This window comes from Thermobia domestica, chromosome 10 (assembly GCF_964235325.1).
Source record: "Thermobia domestica chromosome 10, izTheDome1.hap1.1, whole genome shotgun sequence".
Classification (NCBI taxonomy): Eukaryota; Metazoa; Arthropoda; class Insecta; order Zygentoma; family Lepismatidae; genus Thermobia; species Thermobia domestica.
This window is the reverse complement of record NC_137463.1, coordinates 34,648,900-34,663,553: the sequence shown is the minus strand read 5'-3', so window position 1 is coordinate 34,663,553 and position 14,654 is coordinate 34,648,900. Positions and strand designations below refer to the sequence as shown.

Genomic DNA, 14,654 nt, shown 5'->3' with positions numbered 1-14,654 from the left:
CCAACTGTCGGTCTTCTCTCGCACTTGTAATGCGTTTTCTACCACTTCTTTGTAAGTTCTCATAATTTTATCCTTTTATAACGATCTATAATGTATCACATAATACTATGAGGACAGTCAATATTTTTGTTATATGTATTTTGTTTTCTTCATACTGTAATCGTATTTTCGCACGTTTAGCTAAATATAATTATTATGGTTTTGGCATTTCTGTAGAAAAATATTACTATTCTTTACAGTAAGCCACTGTCAGTTGGGAACTATTGAGCAATGTGCACTTCGAGCGTCCGCAGTAAACTGAACAGTTACAAGCAAAATGTACGCTTTCTTCCGTACACATGTTGCAACTTGTTCTTTTGTGTTTATGATGTCATCGTTTGCTTCGGTTAGTCAGTTTAGCGTGGTAATACTTGCAAATTGTTATATGTACTTGGTAACACGCAAAAGGAGTTCAGAGTGTAAGAATTGAGGGGGTAGCAAATACTTTTGGCCAAGCCTGTATAGTTATAACTGTATAATATGGCCCTGTAATAATACGGTTATAGATGCTGTCATTACATTGTCTATATCAAAGGTTCACACAAACCTGGAAAATCAATCAAAATCAAGGCATGCCAGGAAAATCAAAAAAGTTCTTGAAAAGTTAGGGAAATTATTAAGAAGTTATTCAATGTCAGGGAAACCAAGTAGTTATTCTCGATAATGAAGGCAACTTTTAAGTAATGGAGTTATTTTGAATTCAGAGATCATGCAACGCAACAATATTGAATATCCCAAAGCAGAACAACAGGCGACGGTGCGATAATGTCGCAGAAAGAAAATGCGGGCTGCAGAAAGACTGTCTACTCTGTAAATAAAAGTTCTCCATAAATAAAACACGATTCAGAACAATTCAACATTTCATAATCATGATAATATACCGATAAACATAAGCATCGTGAAAGGGAAGAGTAAGCGATACGTATAGTCGCCAATACGAGCGCTACAGTCGCCAGTTTTGCAGTACATACATCCGAGTCGAGACCCTAGCAGACAGCTGTCCGTTGGCGGGATGCTTGCTGAGCCTTGCGTATTGCTTGGTAACGCTGCCGTCGTGGTAAAACGTAATTGTGATACTTAAAAATGGTAACCTCAGGACGATTTGTAAAAGCTGGTGGTCTCTAATTAACAATATTATGACTAACCGCCCTGCAGCCAGCGATTTTTCGTTTGAGAAGATTGGCACAACTGATTGTTGGCTTACATCCAGATAAATGGACCACCTGCTGGATACAAGGGAAACATGATTTTTTTAAAATAAAAAAATTGCTTTATTTCAGAAATATGGTAGTCAATACCACAACTATTTTAAGCATATTTTTGTAGACAAATTAATGTCTAAAGAGGTGACATTCAAAGTTGTAAGAAGGATTCAAAGGGACTTAAATGATTCATATTTTAAGATGTTAATAAAAATCTAAGTATCTGTAATTTTGATGATCGCGACATGTTCATGTGCAGGGCCATGAGTTTCTGCGTACGTGCCGCATTTCGAACGATTCTTGCATTCGCTGCTTTAATGATATCTGGTGTCCTAACGGGGCGAAGTCTATTAGTGCAAGGGTTATCCTCGACAGATGATGTTGCATTATATCACTATATCATGCGATAAAGGAATTTCTGTGTAATATTCAGTTTTCACAGTAACTTAAAAATGGTTGTCAGAGGGCGTCCGCACATGTGTAGGGCTAAACTGCAACACGATCTTCTTTCTTTCCTCACTCCATCTTCACTCTGCAAGAAACAAAGGAAAATAATGTTATAAGTTCAACCAACATTACGGTTTCATATCATTTCTAACTGCTGGCATTTTTCGTAAATGTTTGGACAAAACCTTTGACCAGACTGTGTATATATCTGTTTAGCCACGTATGTTTTCTGGGCCGACCCATTTTCTAGGAAGTTAGTGCCTACCTTTAGGTATCTAACTAAACTAATGGAGTTACGAAAAAATGGAAGAAATAAACAAACTTTTGTCAGGGAAAACAATTTGCAAAAATCTGTGGGAACCCTTATCTTAACGGAACACACTAGCTCAGTGCTGCATCTCTTCTCTCTTGCGAGGGGTCTGGGTTCCCTCCACTGATTCTTCCATCATTAATCAGTCATTAATCATCTGTCTCCTTTAGCTTATAGGACGTAACTAAAAATTCCATTTAATCTAAATTGGTTAATTAAAAATATAAAGTACTTTTAAAAAAGTACTATTTAATCTTCTACCGTAGTTCCTGATGGTTTTTTGACTTTTATAGAGTTTACAAATTTATATGCCCTTCTTTATTTTTCCAAAACACAAATATCCATATATATATATATATATATATATATATATATATATATATATATAGTTCCGCTTCAAAATGTATTCTACAGTGATGGCCGCATAGGTGTTAGACGCTATCGTGGTGCGTGCATTATCAAGCGTCATAGTGGCAGAACGTCAATTGTAACGGCGCGGAGCAGTATTGGGTACACACATTGGATGTAGCACATGATTTTGCCTGCTACATCAGAGAAGTTGTAGATGCTAAGGTACAGCTCTTCCTTTAGGCAACTCAGAATGCCATATTTCAGTAGAAGTGTTTTCTTGAGATATGGCTAATACTAGGGAAAGTTCTTAAAAGTCTGGGTTTTCCTCTTTCTCTTTAAAGGTTTTCTGAAATGACGCCAGAGCCTGAAAATCATCATTAAACCTGTCTCTTTAACATTTTGCTGATAATCTCTCGTGAAGATATTATTCACAATGCCTCTGGTTACACGAGTGGGTTTAATTCATAATACGCCAGGAATTGTGGTAGCCTGGGTGAGCGAAGGCAGGAAAGTAGTGCAGTAAGACCTCCAATTCACAAAGTGACTTAAAAGTAAAAAAGCTTGGGCCTCATTCCATATTGGTTTTTGCCAACGCAACACAGGTTTTGCATTTTACTTCGCATTAGTTAGCATAGCAGTTACAATTGCTTCACTGCGGAGAACAACAATGAAAACATCACCCTCTTCTGATCATCAGAAACGAATTTACACAGAAAGTGCATATACGAAAGATCTCTTCGTAATGTCGTAGAATCCTGTACTAAAAAGAAATGTCTTCCAGAGATATGTTCAATACTAGAAAAAACTGCTTAAAATCTGAATTTCCGCTTTCTGTTAAAGGTCTTCTGAAATGACGACAGAGCCTGAAAATCATCATTAACCTGTCTCTTAACATTTTGCACCATTGCCTCTCTGTAAAACTTCCCAATCTTGATCATCTCTTGCTTGGAGATGTCATCACAAAAATGTTAACACCTGCCTCTCCTGCAGAGCCATCATTGGTTTTGATGCATCGAGAATTTGTAGAAAGAAAATTCTGATACAACTGCATTTACGAGGGACGTAGCTTCACAACTGTTATTTTAGGTACTTTGAAGAGACTTACTCAGTCTTATTAGTGGCTTCAATAACTTCGACAACAGAGTCAAAACAAACACGATAAAAGACTTTAATAGTAGTAGCAGTCCTTCAACCAAAGTACAATTGACCGCACCATCACTATAAATCTATTCGAGGGATTAGCAGATAGCGGTGAAATGTTGGCAAATAACGATCGCGCTACTTTCATAAGATAACCAATGGGTATTTCGTGGCTGAACAAGTGTATGTGGTAATTTATGCAGAGCCCCTTTAGTTTTCTGTACTATACTCAGCCTTTTATTGCTGGATCGACACAATGAAAATGTCATGTTGTATGATAAATCCATAAAGATCAAGTAATAGAGTGCGAATTCTCTCCCCGATATTTGAAGCTGGAACAGAGCAGTACCTAGAATGGAACAGCCAATCACTTCACGATAGCAGTGATGTATAAATAATGAAATAAATAAATAAATGATGATGTAGGTAGGAACCACTCCTTGTTCATTAGTAGGACTAATAGGAACTTTTTCAATGCTATCCAGAAGTTGGGCCATCCATCTACTCCTTTGCCGTGCACGTGTAGTGCCCCCTTATTCTAGTTTATTCGCTTGTAATATATTCACTTGTACTTATTTGTGCTTTGACAAGGACAACGAAGCAATTTCTATTCAGACGAGGTAAAGTTTAATTTTCTCTAGAAACAGTAAATTAAAATTATATGTGAGTAATGGCATTTCGCAGCACTTTGTCCTTGTACTTAAAAAATACTAGAATTTGTAATGTTACACGTAAGGTGGACTACATATATCCCTGCCCTCTTGAGGTGTCATTTCTCAGTTGTCACAAAATAAAATAAAATTTTAATAAGTCTAATAAAAATAACAATGGTTTTTACCTATGTGCCTTAAGTCTAGAAGCGGCTGTGTTGGTTAATTTCTTTTCGCAGTAATTGCAAAATACATAATACTTTCTGAGTTCTTTTATAAGCATAAAATTAAGGTTTCTACACATTCGTGGCATGTTTAATTATGAATTTCAGTTTTCAAAGCTTTACAAGTCACAGTTTAGGCAATCATTATAGTTTACGTTGTTGTGTACATGTCTACGCCGAAAATAGTCTACCTATTGTTAGGGACACGAGTTTTTCGCAATGTGCGATAAAACGAAATGCGTCAGAATTAAGTAATTTTCAGTAACTTGACGTTTTATGATATTCTCTGCATATTTTCATTGGTTTTCGTTGCGCGATAAAACGCAAAATTGGCAGTTTTGCGCGCGAAATTTCTAACAATACGCCAGTTGCGTTAAGGAAGTTTTTAAAAGCTTGTAAAGTACCGTGTTTGGAGTTTTACAAAGTGGCCTATGAACTCTTGACAAGTAATTCGTCTGGAAAGTGCAGTGTAGTGAATGTTTTCAATGGACAAAAATTCCGAAGTGATGACTGAAGTTTGTTGTAAATGCACTTACATATATATGGCTTCCAACAAGCAATGCTAATTGTGAGAGATTTTTTTTTTTTTTCAAGTAGGGACTGGTAGTACAACAACACGTACACGTACAACAATGGAGAAGGAAATTGTGGAAACATGTAACATGCTTAAAAGTAACTTGTGCTTATGTTTTCAGAAGACAGCAAAACTTTCCTACTCATAGAGGCATAGTAAGTTTAGTTACTGATTTCCCTTCAGTTTGATTAAAAAAAAAAAAAAAGTCCATAAGTGAAATTTACAATGTCAAGTGAAATATTCAGTATATTTTGTTTTTAGGTAATTAATGATTTACTTCTTTAGTGATCTATGAATACAAAAAACAGTTGTAAAAATATCTTTTCCGCCAGAGCTACAAAATGCGAAACTATTTGGAAAATGCGACTCTTAGTGCGAAAAACTCGTGCCCCTACCTATTGTGTACATGCAAACGTAGACTATCGATTTTTAATCGTAGACGCACGTCATTAGTTTGTATTGAGAAAGGAATGTAGATTTGCACTAAGCTGCTACAGTACTTAATGTACGCAGGGAAGGTAGCAGGTTAGTGGGAAATCAGAGATCATTCTTTCTTCCTCTAATAAGCACAAGGGGAGGGAAAGATTTCTTTAAGGGTCAGACATTTGTATTTATATAAGCCCCCTACCTTCATGCTAATGTTTGACCTTCCACTTAAGTTGGTGTGGCTACACCACTATAACAAGGGAAAGTATATAACCCTGCGTTTCATTTTAGACACCATCTCAGCATTTGCTTCGTAAACCAAGGAAAACTTGAAAAAAGGGAGCAGTCCAGTGTCCAAGATATAAACACCAGACCACTTAAATAACAAGGTAATGATTCAATATTGACAAACTTCAGTTCGATTACTTCGATATGACCAAGTTGGATTTTGTTTTGGACATCACCCAACATGCCAACGTGCCCATCTCCATGGTCCAATGGCTCGGGTATGGTACTTCGGATTTGCAATGTGTACTGCGGGGGAACGTGGGTTTGAACTTTCATCGACCATCCTAACTGAGATTTTCCAGGGTTTCTCAGTTTTACTAGTCTAATGCTTGGGTAATACCATAACAAAGGCCCTGGCTGACTGTCCCTACATTCTAACCCGTCCGGGCCTGAGCAGTAGGTGCCTAAAGGCCATAAACATGATTTTTTTTCTTTACAAAAGGTCTCCAATGTTTGCATATCATTTCCATTTTCCACTTCATAAAATCGAAATAATGTGCTTGAATTGGCAGTTAGAAATCTAATAGAAAACTAAGTTTCATATCCTCTATTTTTTTAAAATAATATAATTTGTGCATAATATATGAAATGTGTGTGAGATATATAAACATATCTTATTAAAAAAAAAGTAGTTTTCCGGTGTATTTCCTGCTCTCTTGGGGGCCGCGGTGGCTCAGTGGTAGAGCGTTCACCTCTGGTGCTAGGGGTCCCGGGTTTGATCCCAGCCCCCGCCAAGTGAACTTTGTGGTGGACAAACACCGTGTGCGTGGGTTTTCTCGGGGTTCTCCCGTTTCCTCCCACTTTCTTCATTCCACCATTTCATTCATTACTCATCTTCACCGTCTCCTTTAGCCTAACCGGCATAACCGTGGGACGTAAAACTCAAAGATTTCATTTTTCCTGCTCTCTTCATAAACCCAAAAACTGCGGCAAACAGTCGTAAACAATCGCACTCTGAAGTATATTCTCTCTCTGATAACCAGAGTTGAAATATGTTACAGCGGAACAGGTAGAAGTCGCATGGGGCTAGGTCAAGGGAGTAGGGAGGGTGAGGGACCGTTACCATATTGTTTCTGGCCAGGAATTCCCTCACAAAAAGCGGTGTGTGCGCGGGCGCGTTGTCATGGTGCAGCAACTTCGTCTTTCGTTTGCTACAGCTCTGGTCGTTTGCGCCGAACATCTTTCGTCAGTTTCTGCAAAACATCGTGAATTGTCTGCCTTCTGTCCTCGCAAATAACATTACGCACTTTCATGATCATTTCCGGTGTTGTGCATGTTGACGGTCGACCAAAATGTTTGTAATCTTCCAGATTCGCGGCTTTCTTTGAAATGCTTGAACAACTCAGATGTTCTTGCTTGACTCAGTGCAGTCTCACCAAATGCCTCTTTTAGCATGCGGTGGGTTTCGGCTGCAGTTTTCTTCAACTTGACACAGAACTTGATGCAAATCCGTTGCTCCTTAACGTCAGCCATTGGATAAATCGCAGAGGCACTGAACCACGTTCTGGCACGCACAACCACAACTTACAACTGAATACGTCAAAGATGATTTAACTTTGTAGTGCAGTAGCTAATACATGTACCTCGCGACATCTAGCGGCGGAATGTCGTACTGCCACTGGTTTTCCTGCTAAAAAAAAAAAAAAAAAATCTCGGATATTTTGGGTAGTACCTCGTACAGCATGCATACAGATCCACCGAATACACAATCCGTATATGTAAGTATTCAATTATAGTATAAACTAAATAAATAAACCTAAATTACGCTAACATTGCTGTATGTGATGCTCAACCTAGGGCTTAGGGGAACTTTTCGAACATCCAGAAATAACTACTATAATATTTAGGTTTTGATAGAGTATTGATTTCTCATTGAATCGTGTTTCATAATCATGCATAATTTTGTCTATTTGTTGTTTCAGATGAGCACTGACTAATGATTTCTGGAGAATGAGCTGTTTCCAGACACTGAAGATTAACATATATATGAAACTGAATGTGCATGTATATTCCTCCATCGTATAATGAAGTCTTCAGCTGACACTAACTGTCCATTATAGATGTCTATGTCAAAATCTCATAATGCATTATATTTTGCCGAAACATTAACTTGCATTACTTTTTTAGTGTAGGTAATGTCAATGTGCGTAGATCAGGTCCTTATTTTTAAGTATTAGTTTTGTGACTGATGTATGTATTAAAAGTAAATTTTATTCTCAATCATGAATGTAAGGATGAATACATTACAGTAGAATTGAAAAGATTAGTCGCTTGTTAAGATGCTACTTTATGAATCACAGAGGAAAGGAATTTGGAAATTTTATTTATGTGAATGTAAAACGAAATTCTACATTATGAAATTGTGTAGGTTTTTCCTCAGTCATAATAAAAGAAATTTTTATGTAATGTATTTCTGTATTTAATTTTTACTTCCATAACTAATGCACTGAAGTGACCAATGATATTATAGACAATATGCGCAGTGTGGCAATTAGAAATCGAAACTACTCTGTAAAAAATAAATGAATAACAAGTGGAATCCTTTGTCTACGCACAACTTTGCACAATCCAGTAAGTCATGGAATGGCTTCTGGACTGGTGGTAGTTAAGATCCTTGTCGTTGCTTTCTGGATAATAGAAACAATCAATAAAGCAATCCTTCAGTGGTGCTTTTAACTTGGCAAAAATAAAATAATCACAGGGGACAAGTCTAACGAGTATGCTTGGTTTGCTGGGCATTGTCATGGAACATCTTCCAGTGAAGATTACTCCGTTAGTTCCGTCTCACACGCGTGGCTTTTCGCACCACACATTTGAGAACTTCCATATAAAATCTCTAAGCGACAGTTCGGGTGCTGGGAAGAAATTCTTCATGAACTAAATTTCTTTGCTGAAAAAAAAAAAAAAAAAAAAAAAAAAAATCCAGGAGTGTTGTGATTTTGAACTTTGACAGTCGATTTCATTAGTTGAGGTGAAACAAGACCCTTCCAATTAATACTTTAATGCTTCATCTTCGGATCGTACCGAAAAGCCCATGTTCTCTGCAGTAATATTCTGGAGGAACTTTTTCTCCCTTTCAGCAGCGGCTGAGAGTTCCTCGCAGTGATGCATTTACTTCCCAAATTCTGCTTTTCCCTTGAGAAATCGAGCGCGACAAGCGTGAACAGTTTTTATTTATTTATTTATTTTTATTCTTCGATATTATTTGTCGAACAGTCTTGTTATTCACACTCACAACGTTTGAGATTACCCTGAAACTTGCAATTCGGTCATTCAAAATATCCCGAACTCCATCAATTATTTCAAATATTTTGATAGACTTTCTTGGATCTAGGCGCTCGTCATCCTCCAGTGTATCTGCCAGACAATATTCCAGTCAATTGTCAATAATTTCCGATTCTGTTTCATTTACAAGATGAGGTTGGAAAACAACTTGATATTTAAAAATAAGATTATTGAGTAATAGGTAAGTTTGTACAGTCCGCAGCAAAAAACCTGCAACATGAGCATGTAAGTTTATTGTGAAACTACACCTAACGGCGCATGGAATCAACTAACGTCCAAGTAGCACGAATCATGCCAGGTGAAACCTCGGCGTCCTCTCCTGCACACTTATTTTGGAGCAAAAGAATTCGTCGTTTCACAATAAACTTACATGCTCATGTTGCAGTTTTTTTTCTGCGTGCTGTACAACTCCCATTGTATTAGTAAGAAAGAAATCAGGTGCATTTCGATTTATTGAAGATATACGCTTTTTGAATGTCAAAATTATTCCAGAAGGGTGACCGGTGCCACCCATACAAGAAATTTAAGGTGCCTTCCATTTCAATTCAGGCAGAGCATGTACCATCACCATCTCAGATATTGTTGAAACTTTTTGTATAGCAACTAGACATGTTTTTAAGAGACCCATATTTTTTGTTTGGTCGAAAAAAATTTTCCCGCCAAGTAATGGGCCATCAAAGACGGGGAGTACAATTTATGAATTGTAGAAGACATGGAAAATGGTCAACTTCGGAGCCTCACCATTCGGCTATGGAGACAGGTAGAGCTATAATTCTTGTTGTGGTATGTACTACCATGAGCAAAATAAATGACGCGTCTCTTTATTTTGAAGTTTTTTGAAAATATCTCCGTTTTCTTTATATGTTCGAAATTTCGGAAGGTTTCCCCAGCAGGACAGGTTAATAACAAACCCGTTTTTAATATTTGTGTTAGATATTAGCTCAAAATAAAGAAATTAGAAGCAAAAAACATTAAATCGACAGAAATCTCGAGAATTACCAACTCTGCTAAAGTGGGAAATTTTCAAGAACGCGAGAGAATTCTGCAGTTCAACACGAAGCAGCGACATCTATGTCATTGAGAGAAGCGTGGATTAGATCTACAAACGAAAATTTTAACGAAATATTTCTAGTATGTCTTATTATATGCATTATCAGCAAACTCAAATATATGAATCTATGCTAAGTATTAACGTATAGATAGTGCAAATAGTGGAAATTACCTATGGAAAAAGACGAATTGTTAGCCCAATCGTAATGAAAAATCGTCTTTACTGTAGAACAGGTTCAGCTTACGTAAGAGAGCAAATAGCTCAGTTAGATAAAGCAACGAGTTTGTATACCGAAGGTAGACGGTTCGAATCCCGTGGAAGTACTGTTGTCATTTTTATCACTAAGGTTATTTTATTTATTTTTTATTTGGGAAAGAATCAAATTGTAACATCTGTGTAAAACTCATGACGATACCAAAAAAAAAAAAAAAAAAAAAAAAAAAAGAAAAGAGAAAATATCGTCGCATTTGCATTAGTGTCTCTAATTTTTGTTTGCAAACAGATTCGTAATTATTTCCCCTGTGCTCACTGATGCATAACGAATGTTTTCCAGTAAATGTTAATTCTAATTTGGAGAATTTTATAGTTTCACAATGTTTCTCACTACATAGTCTTCTATCTACGTGTTTGGATATTTTGATAACAGATTTCCCTATTAAATGTTTAATTTTCTCTATAAATATTTGTCTTAAATTGAAATTGTTTTGAATTTACTACATAAGCAAAGTTGCCCGAAGGAGGGGAGCTCAAGTAATAGATACTCTACGTAAAAGCAACCTATTGTAGAATGATGATGCTTCTTACCTTCAGCACATAATCTTAACGTTAGAGAGTCAGAGAGAGAAAAATCCTGGTTTTTCCTCCTCTATGACCACCCATCTTAAACCTCTACATATCATTGTTCGTCTCACATAATTTCGGCTCTCCAAAGACATTCATATTTATTATTATTATTATTATTATTATTATTATTATTATTATTATTATTTAACACTCTTTATTCTACATGCCATCTCTTAATTTTTCGATACAGCCCCCTTAGTACTATGAAACTCTCTTCTTCAATAGTGAAATGGAAAAAGATCATATAATTGCCACTACTTTACAAGAATATAAACCAAAAACGTCAGTAGAAAGCACATTATAAAATTTACTTTTTGAGGCTCGTTTTGGTGCACCTCTTTCTCTGGCGCCCCGGGCAGTCGCCCGGCCCTTAGTCCGCCCTTGAAAGTACGGACGCATAACTAAGGACTGCGGAGGAGAGGTTAACCTTCATGTTATGCCACTGGTTTGACGTGTTTGAAATGTTCAGTAAGTGATCAGTTGGTGAAATAATTTCGACGGTTACTGATGTTTAAAGTTTAGCTAAGACAAAGCTACCTAATCAAATACATTTGATATCGCGATGTCACAATTTGATTTTTCCTCACATAAAAAAGATAAAAACAATAGTAATAAAAACCCTTACTCGTACTGGGCTCCTAACTAACTAACAACCTAATTCTTACAGACTAGTTGCTCTGACCAACTGAGTTTCGATTTCTTACGCGAAAGAAGTCTGTTATATTAAGAGGCATGCTTTTCATTATCAAAACTGTTCGAAGTAATACGAACATGGCTTAAGAACAGAGACGGAACTGAATTACCACTCGATTGACCTTGAGGGCAAATCACCAAAGCGTAGCTATAAACGTAAGTTCATCATGCATTTCTCTGGAGTTGTGTTCAGTATTCCTATCTGCCAGTCATGCTTGTTCGTAGGAGTAATATGTTACAAACCTAACCTTTCCATAGAGCACAATGACAGAGAATCAAAATTAATGAATTCTTGCCCTTGTGAACTTGGGATACCACCATGTGCAATAAAACTGTTGCGTCTTCTGAAGTGGTATTTTATCGAAAATAACTCGTTTTCCTTTATATATCCGAAGTTTTTGAGGGTTTCAAAATGAGGAAACGTTACTGACAAACAAGGACGCATTTAGGGGTGGGTCCAGGTGGTCCGGACTCCCCTCTGAAATCCGAACTTCTCTGTAAATTTAGCTTAAATTTAAGGATTATCTTTTAAATTTTATTATAATTTATCCTAATATTGAAGTCGGACTTCTCCCGAAATAAATTACTGCATACGTGCCTGCTGACAATTTTCAATATATTCCTTAAATAAGTAAAATAACTAAATTAGGAGCAAAAAGCTTCAACACGGGCTAACTTTTGTCCACTGCCAATATTGTTAGAAGGGATATTAATAGCAAAAACTGCTAGGCAATGCTGAACCTTGGAACTTCACTCCGAACAGCAAGCTTATTATTGAGAACTACATATGAAACATTTTATCAAAACTTATCTAGCTTTTACCTGGCATGAAATTATTATATACACCAAAATTCACTCTCCTAAAATGTGTATCTAAACATTGCTCTAGGTATCTACGAAGCAATGAAAATTATTTATCGAAATATGTGAGCAGGGAATTCTAACAGCCATCCATTTTATTTAAATCGTAGTAAACCCTGTAACCGGGCGTTAACGTGAAGACAAAGCTTGGTCCATTGGTAAAGTGTTGGAAGAATATAAACTCAATGTTCGTAGGTTCGAATCTATCCACTCACCATAACATTTTGTTCTTATGTGTAACGATGAAATAAGAAAGAAAAAATGTATAACCGTTAAGACAAAACTTCAACCAAGTCTGAAGAGAACAATACTAAAATAGTAATACAATGACGTCAACCAAAAATTATTTCATGTAGCGTTTGGACGAAATTACAGCTGTTAACAATTGCAGAAATAAAAACAGGCTGTAATGCAGTCTAGACTTCTGAATGCATTTACTTCCTGAAAACTTCCGTCTTGTCATTGGTATGCCGTTAATCATTGTAAAACCTTTCAATTGGAAGTGAAATGACACAAACTAAAACAGTTTTAAATCAATAAATGTCTATGTGTAAAAGTAGGTGTCTTTTATCTGTAGTTCTGAGTTCCTTTTACTTTGAAGTGACAAATGAGAGAAGAAAGTATGGTGTTCGAAAAAAAATCAAATTTGAGATTTCAACGAATTTACACGTATTATAGCCCCTAACACCGAAAAAGTTCTTTTTCGATACATGTCCATCAGTTCGTCCGTCCGTTCGCTACACTTTTCTGTGCACTCGCCTAGAAGCCATACCGTTCAACTTATCTGCACCAAATTTTAGTTTAAGATTTTCATAGTATTTCCTATAGTTTTTTTTATTTCCCTCCTACTCCCAAAACAAGGGTAGTTTCCTGTACGATGAAAATAAAAAAAAGATATTTTCTCATAACTGGCTCTAACGATCTTGTTTTCTTTTTTTTATAAATCAATATTTAATTAGCAACCCTATTTTGTGGTATAAGGCATTTATCTGAGAAAAATCTACAAGGGGTAGTTTATACTAAGGGGGTGAGTTTTTTCTCAGTGATTTTCTCAAAATGGACTCAAATGTTTTCGTTCATATTTCATAAATAAAGATTTCATTAATAACTTATCAATATGGCATAACTCGTTTGTCCTAAAAAAAAATGCGAGGGGTAGTTTATTCTTGGTAGTGTTGTCTGGGCGATTTTCTCAAAAACGACTCAAAAGAGTTTATTCATATTTCAAAAATAAATATTTCGTTAATAACCGAACAATATGGCAAAACTCGTTTGTCCTGAAAAAATATGCGAGGGGTAATTTACTCTTGTGGGTGTTTCTCCTCCACGGTTTTCTCAAAAATGAGTCAAGCAATTTTGTTCGTACTCAGAAATAAATATTTCATTAAAAACCTAGTAATATGGAATAACTCGCTTACCTTGAAAGAATCCTCAAGAGAATCGTTATTTTTCCCTCACGATTTTCTCAAAAATTACTCGGACAATTTTATTGATAATTCATAAATAAGTATTTCATTAATAACCCTATATTTTAGTATAAGTCATTTCTATGAAAAACAATTACAACGGATAGTTTATATTTGGGGTCAAGGTTTTTTCCCCGACAATTTTCTCGAACGACAGGCGATTTTGTTCAAATTTCGCAAATAAATATTTCATTAATAACCAAAAGTATATCTTAACTCATTGTTCGAAACAATTCACAAGAGGTAGGTTACTCCTGACGTGTTCTTTTTGAACGACTTTCCCAAAGTGACTCATTTGATTTTTTTCATATTTCATAAACAATGATTGCATTAATTGGTCTATTATATGTCTAATGAAAATGTGCTCAAAGTGTGAGCTAGTTTTGTAGTATGGATTTTCTTCAATCGAAGTTTTTTATTCGATAATCTGACATTCGATGTATTTGAATAATACGATAATTTTATTCGTATTATCCAAATACACACTTCAGTAACAACTGCGGCCTAACACAGTTAAGAAATTGAATTGAAAAAGTTTAGTGCGGTGGCCCTGTAATTGAATATTTTTTGAGAAACTCCCTAGCTTTTTGTGGTAAACTCAGGCTTTTCTTTTTCGAGCGACAAAAGAGAGAAGAAAATATAGTGATTGTGAAAATAATATCAAATTCAGATTTCAACGGATTTACATGTTTCATGGCGTCTACATACCGAAAATGTGACTTTTCTACACCTGTCCTTCCGGTTCGTCCGTTCGGCACACTTTTATATGCACTCGTCTAGAGGCCATACCGTTCAACTTATCTA

General features: G+C 36.1%; 1 protein-coding gene across 5 annotated transcripts in view; it reads left to right on the top strand.

The window, feature by feature from the left end:
- LOC145662433 (RNA-binding protein 1-like) overlaps positions 1 to 8,061 on the top strand; it is a 61,048-nt gene extending 52,987 nt beyond the window's left edge. For all 5 annotated transcript variants that reach the window (XR_014127042.1, XR_014127044.1, XR_014127043.1 and 2 more), the window contains one exon: positions 7,574 to 8,061. Coding sequence is in view for 1 of the 5 variants with exons in the window: in XM_081728002.1 (XP_081584128.1) it covers positions 7,574 to 7,577 (4 nt within the window). In the remaining 4 variants the exon portion in view is untranslated. The remainder of the gene's footprint in view (positions 1 to 7,573) is intronic.
- Positions 8,062 to 14,654: the final 6,593 nt, after the last annotated feature.